This window comes from Hyposmocoma kahamanoa, unplaced genomic scaffold (genome assembly GCF_003589595.1).
Source record: "Hyposmocoma kahamanoa isolate Upper Pololo Valley unplaced genomic scaffold, ASM358959v1 244, whole genome shotgun sequence".
Taxonomy (NCBI): domain Eukaryota; kingdom Metazoa; phylum Arthropoda; class Insecta; order Lepidoptera; family Cosmopterigidae; genus Hyposmocoma; species Hyposmocoma kahamanoa.
This window is the reverse complement of record NW_020653761.1, coordinates 874,056-895,712: the sequence shown is the minus strand read 5'-3', so window position 1 is coordinate 895,712 and position 21,657 is coordinate 874,056. Positions and strand designations below refer to the sequence as shown.

Genomic DNA, 21,657 nt, shown 5'->3' with positions numbered 1-21,657 from the left:
AGTGTATTTGTAAAATATTAACAACCTTGCAGGACTATACTACTACGAGGTATTGTTCACACTGTATTATTTGAAGTTAGTAGCAGTAGAGCTCCTTGTGAAAAAGTTCACGCCACCCTACCTGCCGCCAAGCAGTAATGTCAGCATTACTGTGTTTCGGTTTTGAAGGATAAGGGTGCTGGTGAAATTACAGGCACATGGGACTTGTCAACTTATGTCTCAGGTTGGCGGGCGTAGTCGCAGTGCCCCTCAGATCTTTGCGATTTAAAGCTCTGAGTGGCACCACAACTGTTATGGATGGCGTGTAGCTTACCATTAGGCGCACGAATTATGCGTCCCGTCACTTAACATTATTTAAAAAAAGTTTAAGTAAATATACTTTCCCTTTTCCGATCTTTGAAAACCAGTTAGCTATTAAACTGGTCCAATTTAACTCTTAACATTCGCCCCAACACCGTTAATACAAAAAATTGTTACGTCAAATATTTTTACAGGAAGGATATAGGCAGCATTAGTACACGATAGTGGTTGTATAAATATATATGTATAAAAATTACTGAATACAAAAATTATTAACAACTTATTTATACTTATGTAGTACAATAATATCTTTTACCCTGTATGTGATAATTTTTATTTTTATCATGCGTAATGGTAATAAGTTTAAAAGTAACTAGTAGTGGTAACTTACTTTGCATTCTATTTTCCAAGTAACCAATATCTATTTTCACATTTTGCACATGACAACTAACATAGTATTATCTTAAAAATTGCGCTACGTAAGTGACAGGGCAGCACCGTCACTTTGATTTTTAAAAAGATTCATTGGCGATGAAGAGGTATCATCACACCTTGAACCTCTACAACTGCGTAGAGATGATGCATCAATTAGCGCCTTCTATCGGATGTACCATGGCGAGTGCTCTGAAGCACTGTTCAACCTGATCCCGCCCTCCCCTTTCTTGCTCCGAATCACGCGTGCTGGCCTTCGTCGTCACCGTTTTACAACCAGCCATATTCAATCGAGAACTAAAATGTTTGGTGGCACCTTCCTCTGTCGCACAGTTGATCATAATCATTTATTCATAATTTCCATTCAGTACATGTCAATGTAGTACCTTAAATGTCAATGAGAATACTAACTAAACAAATGTATTGAATTGCGTTATAAACTGATATTAAAGAATTATAGTAACCTACATACAGTAAAATAATATTACTTAAAATTAAAACATTCCGATAAATTAAAAAAAGAGCGCTGGATTTTTAGGAGCCACATTTTAGCCTAAAGCGTCTTCCTGTCGAGACGTGCTCGGAGCGTTAGTGATATCGTCAGGTATGTGATTGTATACGCGATGGCTCATTGCATGAATGGTCCACGTTGGCTTCTCTTGTCGGTGAAGATCGCCGCGGAGGCAGCCTCCGTATCGCAGTGTTGAGAAGTGCAACTCCCTTCTAGGGCACGTATTCCCTCCGTCTTACGACATGGGGTCCTTCAAACGAGGCGTGAAGAGGCATCTTGTACGCATGCAGGGTGGAGGTGGCTAGGGTGGTGATTATATTACCACAGTACTAGCTTCCTTCACGTTTGGATTCCATTTTCCATTTTACATCAGGTGGAATGGAGTTATCTGCCTGTATGTACGGACACATTTTTGTTCGAAAATCGCCTCTAGTGCAACGGAACAAGATACGTCAATGTGTAGCTTGATGTGCTGGCGTGTGTACATAAAAAAACCGTATACGAATGTCACGCATATACATATATAACGCAATTCTTGAAATAATATAGCACTGTTAATACAATAGTGTATTAACTCAAAAAGTGTACTTTCTCAGAAACGATGAAAAACGAATTAATCACTTCCCTTGAAAGATCATTAAAATTTATATATGGGTTATAGTTTATTACAGACACTTAAACCATTTTCTACTTTCCAAATATATTTAAAAATAAAATGGAAAAAATATTTCACATTTTTGAATAAGGACTATTTTTGGACTAGATCACATAAAGTAATTCATTAGGACTTAAGATATCTTTTAATTATCTCTTACAATATTCTCTAACGACGTTTTTATTAACGTGTAGAGAATCAAATTTTACGTTCAGTAATGATATAATATTGAATTTCACATGTTTTGAGTTACAATACTATTGTAATAGCAGTGCGATATATAACGCAATTTTTGAGATAATACTATGTTAGTTAGCATGTGCGATTTCACCAAGCTACCACACATACAGCGATACGTATTAAAACGTAAGTATATCCACATGTAGCTCACAATTTTGATGAAAAGTTGCATAGACACGTGCTGCCAACAGCAGACCAATGGCAAAACTATAACATGATTGTCATATCTACTTGACTAAGAAATCTATTCTCTAACTTATACGTCGATCCCAATTTATAAATGAGGCTATTTGGATTCGCTATTTTCATGTAAAAAAAATATTTCATTATAATTTTTATACACGTAAATAGCATACAAATATAAAATAATTATGTACATACTTCAGTATCATTTCAAGTACTATTAAAGAAAAAAAATGGAATGTGTTTATTTTTCTTTTCAGAAGATTGTTAAGGATTTTCAATCTAATAGGCTAGTGGCCAATACCATGAAAAATATATTGACAGATCAGATGTTCTTGTTACAATAGCCAATTCTCTTAGAGGATGGAAAAAAATAAAGGAAAAATAGTCTAAGCCAATTCTAGGTTTTTGCATATACGTGTGTTTAGCGTTGAAGTGTTGCTGCTTTTTGGACTTTCTTAGTATCGCAGTGTTGCTGGTAATTATTTAAATATGTCTAATTGTCACACTTTTGTTTCAAATCAATTTTAAAAAAAAGCAAGTCTATTTTTGTTTTATTATTCTGCTAAGCTCTTTATTTCAAGTAAAAAAGTTGAGTCTAGTTAAATTTTTCTATGCAGCTTGGTACTTTATTAGTACCAAGCACAGATATTTTTTTCCTATATCTATGGTACCCAGCTCCATACTAATTCGGTACAAGTCTTTTGACAAAATTTTATTTGATATATTAGCCTAGATTAGCAGTAGATTTATTACTTTTTATTGTGTATGATACACTAACTATGCTTTTTTTTTAATTATTTTGTCAGTTTCCCAAAAAAGTTACTCTCTCAGTTATTTATGTTGGGTAATTTTCTAAAAAATTTCAAAGTGGAAAGTTTTCAGGAAAATTTTCTGAAATATATAATTCGAAGAATCATATTATGTCCTACGTTTAGATATATATTGCAATGTTTTATTTAGCATTAAATATGAAATAAAATAGTATAAACATTCTTAATGTAATTTTCTAAACCCTGCTTGGCTTATTTTCACAAATTCTCAATAAAGTTTTAATTCTTATTTATTAGGGGCTTGTTCTGTGTTAAATAAAGTTCAGTATATTCAACTTTTGACAAATGTCACTGTCAAAAGTAGAAAATTTAACGAAAAATATTCAGGAAAATAGTTTTCTGAAATAAAAGATTTTTTTTATAAATTTTTTCATGTCCCAAACCTAATTACTTAGCTTATCATCATAAATTTCTTAAATTCTTTTTTAATTATCCAAGAAAACCGGATATTAGAGATGAAACGGATAGTGATTATGCCGGATACCGGATACACAGCGAGCACCTAGTCCGGATAGCCGGATATCCGGCCGCAGGATATCTGACCCGCTGCCGTAAACAGTTTACAACGCGCATCGCCGTGATTGATTGATTAGTGAATGATTGCACTTTCACATAAAAAAAACTTCTACGTTTCATTATTGTAGGTACACATTGTATTTGAAGACAGTTCAAATCGATCGAAAAGTAGCTGAAAATCTAAAGTAGTTGATTGGTTTGCTGTTAATAACCTACTCCTTAATGAAAAAAAAAAACAAATTGTGTGAAATTTAAATTACCCAATGTTAGAGAGACGGTTACAAACATTGTAGTTAGAAACGAAAAATTGAATCTCGTGGATGCAGTTGTATTTCTAGGTATAAAGTTAGATGCTAAATTGCAATGGGGGTCCCCATATAAGTAAGTTATCAAAACGGCTCGGCTCTGCAGTGTACGCGATTAAAAAAATACGGAAACTTTCTGAAGTCGAAACCACTAGATTGGTTTACTTCAGCTACTTTCACAGTCTAATGACATACGGCATTTTGTTTTGGGGTAGTGCCGCCGATATCAATAGAATCTTTGTCCTGCAGAAACGTGCGGTTAGGGTAATTTACAATCTGAGCCCCAAAGCATCTTTGAGAGATAAGTTAAAAGGAATAGTAATTTGTTTATGAAAAATAGTGACAGACATAACATTAATACGAGGAATAAAAATAAACTAGCTGTTCTTGATAGTCGTCTTCACAAAGTAAAAAAATCTTTTAAGGAGCAATGTATACGCTTCTATAACAAGATTCCGGTTGATATACAAAATTTGCCTTTCACGAGGTTTAAAACTATAGTGAAACAAAACCTTTATACTAAAGGTTATTATTATACAACTTCTGCGTACTTGGATGACAAAAATCCGTGGTAGTAACCCGTTTAGCTCATGGAGGTGGTCTCGATCTCTGATGTTTCAAAACAAATAAAATATATATTGTAAATGTTGAATGTGTACAAATGTTATTTACAAAGAGCAACCCCTAGAGTTTCTTGCTCATTTTTTCCTAGGGGAATCTGCCTTACGAAGGAGCGGTAGAGTTTAAGCTTTGTGACAATTTCAAGTGTAATAATGCTTGCCAATGAAATAAAGATTATTTTGAATTTGAATGGAAATAACAAGTAGTATTTAAAATTTAACAAAGCAGAAAAACTGAACTTCATCCACCATAATTTGCCTTTATTAAAATTTGAATACTACATTGACAGATAGCGTTATCTAACTTCATAGTTCTTTCAGTTACAAGTAATAAACAGATTGTCAACGATCCGGTACTTGTTGTTTATCCTATTACTATCATCTTTAATCAATAAATCAATTTATTTGACGTACTGATTATGAATTTTTCTAAGTTTTAAACATCCGGTATACGGCCGGATATTAAAAATAGACCGGATACCGGATATCCGTTTCATCTCTAACGGACATGTACATTGTGACAAATAATCAAGATCCTATTTAGTTCTGTAACACTAAATAATCTTAAAATAAAAAAAAATCTTAAATAATAAACAATGAGATTTTATAAAAAATATGGAATAACACCAACATTAATAATAATAATAATAATATCATCCTAGTCGGCTTCGACTACAGCGACTGCTATTATTTAGAATGAGAGCGACGGTTGTTCGCCCATTCATGTGCCCTTACACGGCTACAGCAGCCAATCTTACTAGTAAACGTTCTGTTAGGCGGCCGTTCCGATTTGTCTTTTTAAAAAAGCACTAACTTCCCAACACCCGATTTATTGTAAAAAATTACACTAAATCGATAACTAACTGACTTCCCGATTCCCGGAGCGATATACCGCTCTTTACGAGTGCCAATGTCTAACTGCCTTGATTTGAGGCTTACGCAAAATATGAAAACTTGCACATTGCATTATGGAAAAATACGGCTTTAATAGTAATATCAACCATTGCAAAATACCCATATTAGGTTGGGTTATAACAGTTCACAAACAATGTCGACATTATTATAGATACTTAATAAATCTAAATCCAGCAAATACTGAGTTAGTGACAGCTGACACCACATATATATTTTCACTTGGGGGGGTCTTATGTTTAATTAAATAATCTATGGTGAAATTTAGTTTTCGTTGTGTTTGTGATTTCGTTCCGTAATTATTTGTCATAAGTATGAACGTTTTTTAATCATGATTTTTTTTGTATTTTTGGTTTTCAAAATGTTTTTCTGTACTGTTTCTTTTTATTTATCATTTCTTATGTGGTGTCATTTATGGTGTGCAAATAAATGTTTTCCAGCTTTCTTTCTTATTAAATTGTATACAGTCAACTCAAAAATTTGCTGACCACTATCAATCAAAATAATCTAGCTTTTGGCTAGTTCCTTATAAAACGTCAACACTAGCAACTTCGTTAGCCAATCCGCAAATGTTACTTCCCAGAGCGAGATGTATGTACCCTGCGTTGCCAAATTCTGGTCCCCAGGAGTTCTTCGCGATATAGTATGGCACTTCCGATGTAAGATCGTACCCCACAAGCTGCACGGCATGGTTTAGGTCAGCTGGGGTGCCACTGTAAGTAAAATAATAATAATGTGCCAGACAACCACACCAAACTGGAAATCTACCGCAAAATACGATAACACGTGACTGCGTCTGCAACGAAGCTCATACGTCCGACATTATGTCAGTTTTACGATGAAAGTAATGTCAAAATTCGATACGAAAGCTGTCATTTGTCGTTGCGAAGAAAGGACTAAGTCAAACCACGATTTTCTTAGGTGGTAGCAGGGACATATCTAGATATATGTCTAGATATCTAAATAAATGTCTGTGGGTGGTAGCCTCCGGTCCGATACCAAGCTGAAACGTTACTTCGTATTTCACGGTAGACCTCCTAGTCTCAAACGACGATTTGTCACTTTGAACCGTATCCAAGAATTGCAGTAAGTAAGCAATAATCTTTAAAATATGTATTACGATTATAATAATATTTAAATGAAAGTTACTTATAGGAAATGAAACTATTTTTCCGGATTCAAATCGCGTATATTTGTTTTTTAACCTAATAATAATAAACCTACACATGCAATGAAGTTTGACAAACCCCAGGTCCTTGCAAAAGAAGTCCGTTATCTCTCCAGGATGCGAGAGGCCATTGAAATTAAAAAACATCCTAATTTCAACAGGGAAGATGGTTTCTCCGTACCACCAGTTTGGGATCCAGTATTCCTCTAATGAAAAATCCTAAACAGACATAAGACTGCAGTACTAATTAATATGTTTTATTTTTTTCTAATTTCTATTATTAATTAATAATAAATTGAACTTAATAAAAATTCATTCAATAAAGTAATTTGTAAAATTTAATGTAGCGTAAATTGGAAAAATAGGGTGGTTTGCATCAATATTGGACATAACTGGTTGAAGACTGTACCACCTCAGTCAACCGTGACCATGGGCCCGTAACGTCGGTTTGTTTCAAAAAACAAATATACGCGATTTAAATCCGGAAAAATAGTTTCATTTCCTATGTGTAACAATCGCGAAAACCTAAGAACTGAAAGTTACTTGTTCAACAACGTTTTTTATAGAAAATAGCCGACGGCAAATAGATGTAATGCCACAAACTATTTAGTTTGTGGCATTACATCTATTTCCCAAGTTTTATTGGAAAGTGGGTGAATTGTAATAAACCGGATTCATCCCCTAATTTGCCACCCTTAGAGGTGGAATGTTTTCTTCAAAATTTAATGGGGTCACTATTGGGGTACCTCAAATGTCGCAGTAACCGTATAAAATATACACAAAAACACAGTTAACTTGGCAGCCTCCTTTCGTGAAGTCGGTTTAATTCGTCGGTCGGTCGTAATTTTCAAACATAAAACAATTGATAATTATCAATATAAATATCTATTTCACATAATATTGTAGTGTTTTCACTTTTAGCCAAAAACAGAGACAAAACTAAGAATCAGCGTGGATAAATCAGATAATTACTTAACAGATAATTATCCACGAAATTATCATGACAATTATCGGATTATGATCATGACAATTAAAATAATAATAATAATAATATTTTGATTGGTGGCGTGATGGAGGATTAAAATGTCCATGTTTGTGCGGCGCCTTCTTTTCGTGGGGCCTAAGGTACCGTTCTAATGTACATACGCATACCTGCAGTGGAATTGTATGACCCCACCGAGATAGTTCTGCCACGTGAGTGCATTAACAGCCACTGCAACGGGGCCATGAGTCGCAATGGCATCCAGAATCTTTTCTTCAGCGCCTACGAAGCTGAAAATGTGTGACAATATAAATTTTATTGCACAATATCAAAATATAAGACAAAGCTTAACTTAGTCAAAACTAGATATCCTAAAAACACAAGGAATAAAATAAAATACGGCCCAAACAACAATATAACACTAAAATATATAACAAAACAAATAATTTGAAATTTTACAATAGGACAATGTTTGTATTATATAATTAGCTATCTCAGGAACCTGTACCTACACGTTCCTGAGATAGCTGCGCGGTGAGTGACAATTTACATAAGTTACAACCTCTAATTTCAACATTTTTCTAACGATATTCAATAGCAAGTTGATTGAAAAAGTGCCTACCAAATTAGTCAATTGTTGTTATACAAAACGATAATAAAAAAACTATTTCATTGATAATTGAAATTAATAGAAAAGCCATTTGGCGCTTTTTTCAATCAACTTTTTATTGAATAACTGCCTCCGTGGCCGAACGGCCATGCCGAACCGGTCCCAGGTTCGATTCCCGGGCCGGGAGAAATATTTATATAGCTAACATTTGTTTCTCTCCTGAATTTGGGTGTAATTTGTGGTTGTCCATTAGTGTATCCATGGCACCCGCGACACAGGGTTTCCCTAGTGCGGGGCTATGTTGAGTATATGCGTTAATTAAATTAACTACTATCTGTTTATTTACATCTCTTAATTCCTCGCCTGTTCTCTTTTTCACTTTTTCTCCAACTTTCAAATCCCGTTCCAAATTACGTTCCATGATATTATAGGTTTCCCCATTTTAAAAACAAGTTTGTCAAAACACTTTGTAAGTGGCTAAAACGCTTATCGCGAAAAGCCAAGAGAAATAAGATAAAAAAACTCCAAAGGGTCATAAGACTTATGCTATGACTAATACACTTAGGGTCGTATTCTAGAACTCTACTCAATGCTCAAGTCAGGATTGCACTGGAAACACAAGCACTGGAAATACGACCCTAATGGCAGGGACTTGAGTATGATTTCGAGTGCTTGAAACCATACTCAAATCCTGACTTGAGCATTGAGTAGAGTTCTAGAATACGACACTCAGACTATTCATTTTTTCCACCCTCTAAGCCAGCCTTTCCCAAAGTGGGCGATAACGTACCCTTGTGGCCGCTGCAGGCCTATAGGGGTAAGAGACCCAGAAAAAAAAATGGGGGCATTGTGGGCTTAGGGAGAGATTTGTCATTTCCTCTAGGAAGCTCTTAGACACCGACTGAGCTCTCGACTCTCGACTATAACTTGTGAACATCAAGTAATATTAATTAAGAGATTGCTCAAACTAACTCGGTTCGATATTTCTCTCCGTGTAGTTCATATATCTGTCCTGTTTTATTGAATAAATCAAATAAAAATCATGTCAATCGGTCGCTCCGTTTCGAATTGAAAGTAGACACAAACAAACAAATAAAAAGGCAACAGACACAGTTTCGCATTTTAACAGTTATTAGTATTTCTAGATAGGTAATTTTCGTAGATAATAGACCGCGGGCAATCATGTTTTAACAAGTTTTTGTTAAATAACCCGATTTCTGCATTCCTGTATCAATCGGCTGGTTCATAGAATACTTGTTCTTACTTGTTGAGTACGATTGAGCGTCGAATAAGATAAACGAGTTTATGCATGTTTGTCTTATTCCTGTAGTGCCTGCTGCTTATGCAATCCTATATAAACAACGTAATCTTTATTTTATTTTCATTTGCGGTTTCGCGCGTAATAGATAAGCAGTACTTAAGTTCAACACTTACTTACGTATTTCTCAAAACAAAACAATGTCTGAAGTAAAAAAGAAGAGACGGCAATACTGTGCGGAATATATATTTTCAATGAATCCCAATTTAAATTGGGATTCATTGAAAATCCCACAAACCCGTCGTCGCCTTTGTGCCTTCTATGTCTAAAAACATTTTCGAATGAAGCAATGAAGCCTTCAAGACTGCAAGATCATTTGCATCCAGATAAGAAACACAAGAATGTAGCATATTTTCAAGACCTAGACAAGAAGCATAGTACTCAGCAAAACTCTTTTCGGCGGCTGCTAAGCAAGATAACGACGGACTTCGAGCTTCGTACAATACAAAAGTACAATCAGTACAAATAAAGTACAATCGTCTCTTTGTTAATTGCTCAAAAAGGCTAACCACACAACATCGGAGAAGAGTTAAATTTGCCAGCAATAAAGGAAGTAATAAGTACTGTGCTTCATAAACCGGCCGCAGATATTATCCGAAAAATTCATTTGAGTAATAATTCTGTGCAAAGACGAATTGGAGAAACGGCCTTTACCAACCTTTACTTCTACTTTTTTAACTTTACCAACTAATGAAGCATTGTTGCTGTCTTACGTGAGGTTTATTAAAGATGAGAAAATATGTGAAGAACTATTGTTTGCTAGAAATTCAGAGACCGATACAAAAGGCGAAACCATATTCAATACATTAGAAAAGTTTTGTGATGAGAAATATTCCCTTGAAAAATATTATATCTGTTGCTACGGATGGCGCTCCGGCAAACCATGGTGCCATAAAGGCTTCATAGCGTACTTAAAAATAAAATTCCAGATGTCCTTGCTGTACTTTGCGTTATTCATAGACAACATTTGGTTGCTATAAATTTAAGTGAACGACTATTTTTATCACTGCAATATGTCATCAAAGCAGTTAATAAAATCCGTAACAGCTCTTTGAATGATGGATTATTTCATCAGCTTTGTGCTACTAATGACGAAGATTTCAACCGTTTGTTGTTTCATACTGAAGTTCGTTGGCTATCAAGAGGCAATTGTCTGACTCGATTTTACAACCTGTTTGACTCTGTGATAGAGTTCTTGGAAACTAAAGATACAGAATTGCGCAACAAGCTCATTACATCAAAGAATGATGTAGCTTACATGACAGACCTGCATAAATTGTTCAACGACATGAATCTCCAATTGCAAGGCGATGAACTAAATTCAATTAAACAAAAAATGTCGTTGCTGCTGTCGCAGCCAAACTGCTTCTACACAAAAAGAATATGGGCAGATGTGAGTTTCACAATGTTCCGAGTTTATCAGTATCCTGCAGTAACGACTTATTTGCCTACTGTCAACATTTGGAAAACCTCCACATTGACTTCACCGAACGATACCAGGACATTTTGAATTTGGAAATACCAGACAGGGTGTTGGATCCGTTTTCAAATGTCAACACAGCAATATCACCTCAGCTGGAAGAAGAACTTATAGAATTGACAACGAAAGAGGAAATAAAAATCAAGTTCAAAAATGGCTACCAAGAATTTTGGCTACAAAAACCGATCCCGCAATTGTACCCTGGATTATGGTCAATCGTTCAAAGATTCTTGATAGCATTCCCATCGTCATATTTGTGTGAACGTGGGTTTAGTGCTGTGACAACGCTGCTTACCGAAAAGAGAAATCGTTTGCATGTTACCGAACGTGGTGACTTGCGGCTGTTATTGAGTAAATGGAACCTGATATCAACAAACTTATTAAACAACATCAGATTCATCCTTCACATTAGTTTTTATATTAGAATCTATTACGTTAGTATTATTTTGAATAATAGATTCTCTGTCTGAATACTATAAAGTTGCGTTTCAATAATCACTCACATCGGCAGGTGTAGCCCGTCAGAGTTAACTTGAGACCTGAGCGCCGTTGTGTACTACCTACTGCGCTCAGGTCTCAAGTTACCACTTGCGGGTTATCGTAAAAGTCTCGTTTAGAATGACTGTTTAATCTCCACTAATATAGCTCACAATAATTAATTTAATTTGAAGTTATAGTGATTTTTAAGTAGGTGAAAAAATGGGGGCGCTAAAAAATAATTCATTCTGAAAGTGGGCAGTAGACAAAATAAGTTTGGGAACCCCGGCTCTAAGCTAATACATGAAATTGAATAGAAAAGAAGTTTTAAAACTGAATAGAAAAGAAAATCGTAAATTAGATTACAACAATGGCGAAAGTGAAATACTGATTAAGTTAAAACAGTTCAGATCGTAATTTAATTCTGCCCAATGTATAACAAGATATTTATGTTTACTTTCTTAATAATAAAAAGTTACGACTAAGGGAGAATTACTCGCGGACCCCGCACTAGCTCTAGGTTTGTATCGCGGAATAGACTGAAAAAAAGAATTGCACTCACGAATCACAAGTGAACGTGTTAACACGTACACCGCTAGCAGTTTTATTAACCCGACACTTGCCGTCGGTCAAGCGCAGAGGATATTGCTTATCAGTATCCACGGCAGTCTTAGTAATGGCCAGCCAGTCGAGGAGAAGACATATGTCGCCGCCGGCGCAGCCACTGTTGCCTAGACCTGCGCAGTCTATTGCTTCCTGAAAGGTTGTGAAATGGTTTAAAAATAATTAATACGTTACGAATTTTTGTAAGTGCTTGTTGCAGATTTTTGTTTTTGTTTTGTAACGACTTTTTTGCCGTAGCGCCATCTGTAGAAAAACTTTCAAAGATTTTCTCACGGGTTTGCTGGTTCGTTCCGTAGATCAGTTGAAAATGCTTCAGGCATAGTTATTATGTGTTATGTTTCAGGTTAACATTAACCGCCTTCGTGCCTGTGGACTGCCTGACTGATCACCGAGGTGGACCATTGGCAATTATTTTTTCCCGTTGCTACTGCTCTTAAGTATAAAATAATAATAATTATTATTATTTATTTCTCAAACACAAATCTTACATTAATAACAATAAAAATAAAATTATAATAAAAATAGAGCAACACAAATTGAAATTGGTGGTGATGCTTGATGTTGGTTATTACAATGTCCATTGTTTTTTAAAAATATACATAGATGACAACATGATATCTTTTTTTAATAATTATTTGAATATTAATATTATTGCTATTATTAATTATATTAATTGGTATTTTATTTATTTTTTAATGTTCGTGGTCACAGCCTACTCCAATGGAAGACGGCCATGATAATATGTAAGTATTTTTATTAATAATAATATTCAGAGGTCAGCTGCCAATTTCAATTAATAGTGAATCTAAATGGTGAAAAGTCGTTCCAACCCCCACATACGGGTGATTTGTCTTCACGATCGTTTAAGACTGATCGGAACGACGAGTCCATAGTAAGTACCGTTATTTTGTAAGGACAATTTAAAATTAATGATACTGAATAAAATTTTCTTTCTTTCTTATAGTGTACGTTTATGTTGTTACCGATAAAATTTGAACGCCAGGAGATAGCAACGATCGACATCGTAACGATCAATCAGAACGAGGTATCGTCTGTATATAGGGGCATTTACCTGTACGCTGAGTTGCACAAGTTTCCCATTGCCAATAGCAGACATAGTCTCCATGATCCCTACGGTGCTGAAAGCCCAGCATGCACCACAAAGCCCTTGGTCTCGGACTCCGCCTACCACGCCTTTTGTACGCCTATAACATAGGATGTAAAAAAACACACGATCAATTACAGTCCTATAACATCTCAACTCAAAGACAGTCACCACTCTCGATACGGAATCACAACGGGTCACAAAAAGTTTTAAAGTCCCAATGGAAGCGAAACGCGTAACATCTTTTTCGTTCCTATTGTCTTTTAATCATACCGAAATGGCGAGTGAGGTGTTAGCACCATAGGGCGCGACTACCGCGAAAGCGACTTGACACGTGAGTTACTGTTAGTCTCGCATAAAGATCTCGCGCTTTATGTCGCTCTCGCGCAAGTCGCACCTTATCGTTCTAGCCCTACAGCGTGCTGATTTTGATTTGTAAGTTAAATCAACTATTGTTCCGATTAGAAATGTCAAAAGTTTACAATCGGGAGAGGCAATCAAAATCAAGCTGATGATGTCGATACTTGTACCAAAGAGTTGTTTTTGTAACTAATTTGTTTTACATTAACGGCCTGCAATTTATCACTGTTGCTACTGTAATTTCTGTAATTTTTCTGGTTTATCACTAGAAATTACAGTAGCTTCGATAAATAAACCAATCAAGTAGATGGAACATATTGCACAGATTTTTTTTTAATAGTGTGTAGGCTATTCTTTTGTTTTGTTTAGGATTTGCGCCATCTACCCACATTAGGAAACATTCATTTATAAATTAGTTTATAACACAAAATGCCATTCAGACCTTCAAATCGCAAAGATCTGAGAGGCACTGTCCCTGTGCCCGTCACCCTGAGGCATAAGTTGAAAAGTCCCATGTACCCTTTAAAACCAAAACGCAGTACTTGGTACTTGGTGTAACAGGCTGGTGTCCGCAACTCGACGTCAAGGCGCCTATTTTGCGTGTAACGCGGTAATGCTCACATACTGCTTGGTGGCAGTAATAAGAAATAGGTAAGGTGGCAGTACTTCACTGGACGAACTCTTTCACAAGAAGCTCTACTGCTACTAAACCGTGTTTACTTTTTAGCACAATTTGCTCTATATTTTATATATTCATAATTTATAGTAATTATACATTCCGAAACCATGAACATTGTATGTATTGAATTCAGCGTAATGATTGTTAAAACTGAAGGTCAAAACGTGTAAAGCTGATAAACAACGGCAAGTTTAGTGTACTTCAAAAATCCTATAACACTGTCTGTTCTTCCTAAAACTCTAGATATTTGGTTCAAAATAAAGTACATTCCTCTTATTCCACCTTCTAAAACAGTTGACGAAAACGTACATTAATGTGTTTTACTAATGTGTGAATGAGTTCAACAGAAACTAGTTTTGATATCTATTGGAATTCGTGTTCATCAAATTTTTTACCTACCCGTTTTTCCATGTTCTTTTTTTATTTTATTCTTTGAGGCTCTCGACTACTTAGTGCCAGCGTCTGTTTTATTATTACTTTGTAACTTTTTTATGACATGACTTGCATAAGTCATAAATACAGCCGAAAACTGATTTTGTGTTATTTTGCATTGACCTACTATTTGCAATAACTAAAAATAGCCTTGTGCGCCATTAATGAGATTCTATATCAGGTTTTTTAAAATAAAATATTTTTAATAGCAACTTAATTTATGATTAAACGACTATTATTTACCACACGGTATGACTAATAACCAGTGATTGAAATCGGCAGAGTACATTTACCTAATTATTTAAAATAATACACAAAGAGAGGATAATATGTCCCTCTGATATTGCCGAATTATTTTTCCGTGTAATTTAAATTGTAAGTAAATATATAACTATTTTCTTTTGCCTGGTATTTTTAAATTAAGTGGCAGTTTGTCGGACGTGTCCGCAGGAAGGCTCATGACCGATGGAGCAGACTTGTTCTAGAATGGCGACCACGTAATATAGGACGCCCTGCGGCAAGATGGACAGACAACCTGAGAAAGGTGGCCGTCAGCGGCTGAATGCGGGCGGCTGGCGTTGGCGTGCTCAAGGGGAGACTTAAGAGCTGTTCACATGGCGAGCGTTCAACGCGCGTTTTGCTAACGCGCGCTTACAACTTACCAAATTTTGTACGTAAATCGATGTAGGTGTTTACATGCGAGCGGAAAACGCGCGCTCAAAGCGCACTATGAGATCATAGGTTTGCTGTACTGCCGTTCACATGAGCCCGCGTTTTCGTCGCGGTGAGATGTGTTTTGCAATTGAAATTGGTTTTTTTTCTAGAAATAGGTACAGAAGCCTTTAATACGGATTTATTCATAGACGAAGTTGAGAAACGTCCTGCAATATGGAATATGATAAGTAAGGATTATTCGAATAAGATTTTAAGGAGACCGGCTTGGGAAGAAGTTGTTCCTATATTCTGTGACGGAGATGACAATGACTAAAAGAAGAAAATATTTGGTAAAGTGTTGCACTGAAACAGTGGCAACACGCGCTCAACGCCTCAACAAAATGGAACTATTTTTTCGAATCTATATCGCGTGTATTTGTTCTTTCAAACAAACCAACATCTCGTCAGCCAGCCGTGATCATGGGACCACTAAAAGGCCCGAAATGTTGGTTTGTTTGAAAAAACATGCATAGGTAGATTTAAGTCCAAAAAAATAATGAATTTCCTACAATCAACTCTGTACTTTTGTACACAAACCTTTATAATGAAAGCGACCAAATACAAAATTTCAATTTTTTGGGAATACGCAAAATAAGATTTGAAGTTGTGACATTTTCATAATATTCAATTTATTACTATTGAAGTACCTACTAAAGTTTGTGCCTTGTTAGTATTGGAAAATAATGATAAAACTTTCAGCTTTACAACTGCAAAAATTGTTTTAAATTATTTTAATATTTAAAAATTTAAAAACATAATTTACAAAAACTAGTCGCCATAAGGTCACTTTTTTACTCAACTTTTTTGTTACCACTTGACGTATTAAGAATTAAGTCTGTTTGATTTTAACCAGCTAAGGAACGTATTATGACCTTACCAAGAGTAAGTTGTTTTAATTGTGAAAGAAAGTCTCAAAGTAATTAAGTCGCGTTTGTAAAAATTTAATGATTTTTAATGACGGTTTACGGAACGAAAATGGCTCAATTGTCTTTGTAAGTGCAGATTCACATTAAAGGCGGCGTTGATACTCCGACGCGGGAGTGGCATTTTCAAACTGAAAGAACAAAATGAAAGAGATCCATTTAGTGAATCCGAGCTTTAGTAGGTCACTTTCAGATTAAGAACCTCGTGAACAATGATTTTTAAAGTAGTTTTACAGTATAAACTCATTTTATTCATTTTTTGAATTGGGTCACTTACATTGTAAAGGTACGCCATGTGTTAAGGTACCTTAGATATTTCACAATAATTTACGAAATAATGTAACAATAACCTATTTGCTAACATTATCAAGGTCAGAGCACTCATTCGTAATTTTTACTTCAATGCTCTCATTGTAAGAGATATTTTGTACATCACATTATCTTTATTACGCATATAAGTACACAGTAATTGCATTAAGATGTCTTTCTTATCTACGTTGAACTATTGAAGGGCATAAAATGCACCTACCTTACTTCTGCAACATTCTCTTATGTCAGAATCGAAACTGCTCGTTAAACTCATTGCTATAATATAATAGATATATTGAGTATATATACATGGCAGTACATTTATACATAAAGGAAATGGTACACTAATTATAACATTTTTATAAAAATAGCAACCGCAAATTTGTGGAATTAAATTTTAAAATTGAAAACGGTCGACGGAAAGTCGGTGAAATCTTATTCCGAATTCATCCCCTAATTTGCCACTGTTAGAGGTGGAATATTTTCTTTAAATTTAATCGGATGAATGGAACCACTAGTGAAGTTCCAATAAAAAAAATAATCATCGAAATCGGTTCACAGAATGTCGGAGTAATCACGTAACATAATAAAAAATCTATCGAATTGAGAAATTCTTCCTTTTTTGAAGTCGGTTGAAAAATAGAAGAATAGAAAAAAAATTGTTTTTTTATTCTGCCGTCCGTTAACTAAAACGCGGCCAAGTGACGAAATAATTTTTTGAGATGTCTTAAAAAAACCATAACCCAGTTTTAGAATATTGATATTGTTTAATGATAACATTTCAGCTATGCATCGTCAAAGTTCTGATAAGTCGAACACGGTAACTAATTTTAACTGTTTTTAAAAGAGAATTTTGTGCGCTATTTTTTTCTATTTAAAACGAATATTTGACTATTTGTCCGCGTTTTAACTAGTGGACAGCAGTATTATTCAAAAGTTAAAGGTAGTAAATTGCATCAAGGGCCCACGACCTGGGTATTGTGCCAAGGAGGTTAGGAATGCTTACCCTTTGGCTCAATTTACAATGACAGCGAATTTTTGTAGCAAAATTGTACGGACAACGGCACATCAGACTACACATTTTTGTTCGAAAATCGCCTCCAGTACAACGGAACAGGATACGTCAATGTGTAGCTTGATGTACTGGCGTGTGTACATAGCATAATGAACTTTATCTCTGGAAGATTTTTCAGGTTTTTTAAACTAGTTACCGGAGCTTCATCAAATCGAACTAAACAGGGAATCCGTATCATATATAAAATCCGAATTTCGCTGCGAAACCGGATTTTTTGGGTTTATTCGGAAAACTATAAAAAATCAATAAATTCGCGATTTACATGAAAACTAATGCATGTTTTGGTATAATATCAATTAAATTTAAATTTAATCTTCGGTAGGTAAATAAGATCTGTATATAACGCAATACAGTCAGTCTTCCTCGAAATCACGCATAGGATTTATCAATCAAGAGACATGACAATTCTGGATATCAGTCATCTTAAAAGAAGGTAACTGAAATATTAACAAACTATTAAATATTTCAAATTGCTATAACATAAAAAAATTTAACAATAAACACCACTACGTAAATGTCAATAAAATGTAAAACAATTATAGGAATAATGGAATAATCTAATTTTTTTTTTCTCTGAAAAAAAAAAAGATCTTAAAAATGACAAATTCAATCGTCTATCTAATAATAAAAGATTTCTATTCTATTCTATCTTTTACAATATTTCAAAATTCTGTTTGCGTGAATAAAAAGCTTCAATATCCGGATTTCATAATCTAAAAAATATCGGGGATAATGAGGATTGTTTGAACTACTGATTATACGGATTGGAGTCCCTAGAATTGAAGATTGAGTTTTAATATTTGAAAGCTGAAATCATTCTGACTGTAGGTACAGGTACCTAAAATGCCTACTTGATAAAATTCGTATTGTGGAAAGTACAGCATGTTATTAGAAAAAAAATTGTTTGACAACATTGGTTTTGCTTAGATTTATGTGTAGTTTTAATAAAGAACTAATATCATTTTAAATTGGCAGTGCATTTAAGCAAATGCTGCTCAAGGGACTGGCAAAAACACGAGAACCGTAACTAATGGGTACATATATGTATGTATATATCGCAATAAGCAACCATACGTAAGTCAGTATATAATGTATTAAATTGACACTAATAAAATCAATTTCAGTAGGGCGAGCCAGCGCAATTTCATGACTCACAGCCGGCTATCACGTTTAAGATGTTAAGGATATTCCTAAATAACACAATGTCTATAGGCGACGGTTATCATTTTCCATCGAGTGAACTGCTGTTTGGTAGTTTGAATAACACATCAATAAACATCAACATTTTCGTCTAAAAGAAACTAAATTTAGAAAAAGAGATTATTACTACAGTAGTAGCGCAACGAGGGAAGCTCTCTTTGCATCTAGATATTCAAATTACACAATCTACGAACGAAATTATTTGGCTGTTTCTCATCCGATATGAGGATACCATCGTGTTAAGCCATATTAAGCCGTAGGAAAAATATTCATTTGTAAAATTTTGAGCGCGAAAATGTGCGGAACTGAAAAAAAAGTAAATAAATATGGCGCAGAACTTAGAAAATAAATTTTCGGCAGGAAAGCGAATTTATGCAGGCAGTTAATAGTGTTCAAAATGGCCACGCACCGTAAAGACGATAAAAATGTAAAAATCCCGCGAACAAATGTCATAAAATTAAACTATTGATTGAGTAAAAAACGCGTGTGTTCCTTAACTCAACATTGGTGGAATCATCGATGGTATCGATAAAGCTTTGACATTATAAAGAAGAAGAAAAATTACAATCTAAGCTCTGCCAGAGTGGCCACTTACACGCCGTAGCCTGTCTCGGAGGACGAAAACTTTTGCGACTAGTTATTATTAAAGTGACTTATTCAGGGTCTGGACAAGTTTGCAGCCCATCATCACTAATCTATTCATTGCAATCACCACAAATTAAAACTTGGTGCGTAATCTACAGATTTATAATACTGCAGACTTAGAATAATAACGCATAGAATGATAGTTTCATATCAAACGAACTGTCACAAGTAAGGCAAAAATCAAATTCATGTAGGCTAGTTTTAGTAGTAGGTTAATTTTCGGTTTTAGTGAATATTTATATAAAAATACAAGTTGAACCGCGTTACTTCCTTGTGGAATGTGATGTTAGTATCTATTTTATGTTTGTCTGGGGTATTTTTACACTCGTTTACCGCACATTTCGTCATTTTTAGCTAAAATTCTTTGTTCCGAATCCGCTGTTCGCGGTGCAAGTTGACCTTGAGCACTGACGGCCCGCCCGCTCGTGTAGGCCCATTGGGAGCGTTTGAATTTGCCTTTATTAGCGTGTGCGGACTAGGTTTCTATGACTGCAGATTTTTTTTTAACTTTCATTGTCTTGACCTCCACTGACTGGGGCAAATGTGTACCCAGGAGTGCGTTCCGCACACATTTCGTGTGCTCATTAGAAGGCAATATTGGGTTGGGCAACACATAGCTTGAGATTAAATAATAATTACAAAATAATATCAGTTTAATCAGCTTTTAAAATTCACACAAATTGAGCAACATTTTTGGCCATGAACATGGTACATAACTACTTTAGAAGACATTAAAAAACCACTCACCAATCAACCTGCATAGGTAGAACAGCTCGTTTCTTCCGTGTTACCATGTAGCTATGTCTTTTCCAATCCTTGTATTGGATCCAACTTCTACCATACAGGTGCGGTGACTTTGTCATCTTTTCGTCTGACAAATGTAAGTTTTTATATTCATCTTTGGACATGTCCGATAGTTTAGTGAGACCGTAACGTGCACGGTGGTCTTCTTCACCTTTTGATAGACTGTTTAAGCGGTCTATTTCTTCTAGGTTTACCTTCGGAATGAAATCATAAATTTTTTTAACATTAAATACATTACTGCATGGTAATATTGTTAAATGAAGATGAAGAAATAGCAGTATCATCACATAAGAGAAATCTATATGTGAAGTAAAATAATGGCCCACAAGTTACCAATAAACAAGAAAAGGAAATGTGCAAGACAATTTGAAAAGGTATTGGGCATGTATTATAGATAAAGTAGCTGGCGTGCTACCAGCTTTGCTAAGTATCACTATACTATATATAAATAAAGATGGAAAAAAATACAAGTGCGAAAAAGCATTAATTTTTTTATAATATCAAGTAACGGGATGAACAAGTTGTACGCCTCATGGTAAGCTACACTCCTGTCAATAACAGCTGTAGTGCCATTCAGAGCTTTAAATTACAAAGGTCTGAGGGGTACTACCTGTCACCCTATGACATAAGTTGACAAGTCCCATGTGCCTGTAATTTCATAATGCATAAAACATTGGATCATGTTAAAACTAGTGAGCACATAACAGAAACTAAATACAAATTTTGTAAAATTGTTACAACCTTGCAGGACTATATTACTAACATCATAAACAACTACTTTTATTCCTTTATTTTTTACAAAACATAATCAATTTACCAAAAATTAAACATTTTTTGTTTTATTATATGAAAAAACTTTACATTATGCACAGTACACTTAAGTCAAAGACGGGCACTTACAGGTATAGCCGCTGGCTAAAATAGAATTTTCTGCACTTTCACCGGCAGCTACAGTACGTAAATAAAAATTAATAAGTTGCATCTTGAGGATATGCTAAAAGTACATGTGTACATGAATTAAAACAATGCGTCGGGCGGAATTATAAGAAATAAAAAAATTTTTAATATAAAAAATGTATAAAAAAAGTTGGGTAATTTGTTAATAATAAATGATCTTATGACCTTGTAGTAATTTACAATGAACTTGATTATCTAAACAGGCAGCAAGTAGACATATTAAGTTAATACCTATCAAAGGTATATGTAACTTGAACGCACGTCACACTTGTAAGTCTTGAATCAATC

The 21,657-nt window shown here is 34.8% G+C and overlaps 1 protein-coding gene across 2 annotated transcripts; it reads right to left on the bottom strand.

Annotated features, from left to right (window-relative positions):
• Positions 1 to 4,716: 4,716 nt before the first annotated feature.
• Positions 4,717 to 20,959, bottom strand: LOC113228809 (cathepsin O-like). Of its 2 annotated transcripts, none has more exons than XM_026462206.1 (5): positions 20,356 to 20,959; positions 13,239 to 13,371; positions 12,105 to 12,298; positions 7,828 to 7,947; positions 4,717 to 6,220 (listed from the first exon to the last, which is right to left on the bottom strand). In XM_026462206.1, exons 1-5 carry the CDS (start codon positions 20,694 to 20,696, stop codon positions 6,034 to 6,036), a joined length of 975 nt encoding a protein of 324 aa, XP_026317991.1. In that variant the 5' UTR covers positions 20,697 to 20,959; the 3' UTR covers positions 4,717 to 6,033. The 2 variants fall into 2 exon arrangements, with proteins under 2 accessions (XP_026317991.1, XP_026317992.1); XM_026462207.1 differs by lacking the exon at positions 20,356 to 20,959 and adding an exon at positions 13,443 to 13,485.
• Between the last annotated feature and the right edge of the window lie 698 nt (positions 20,960 to 21,657).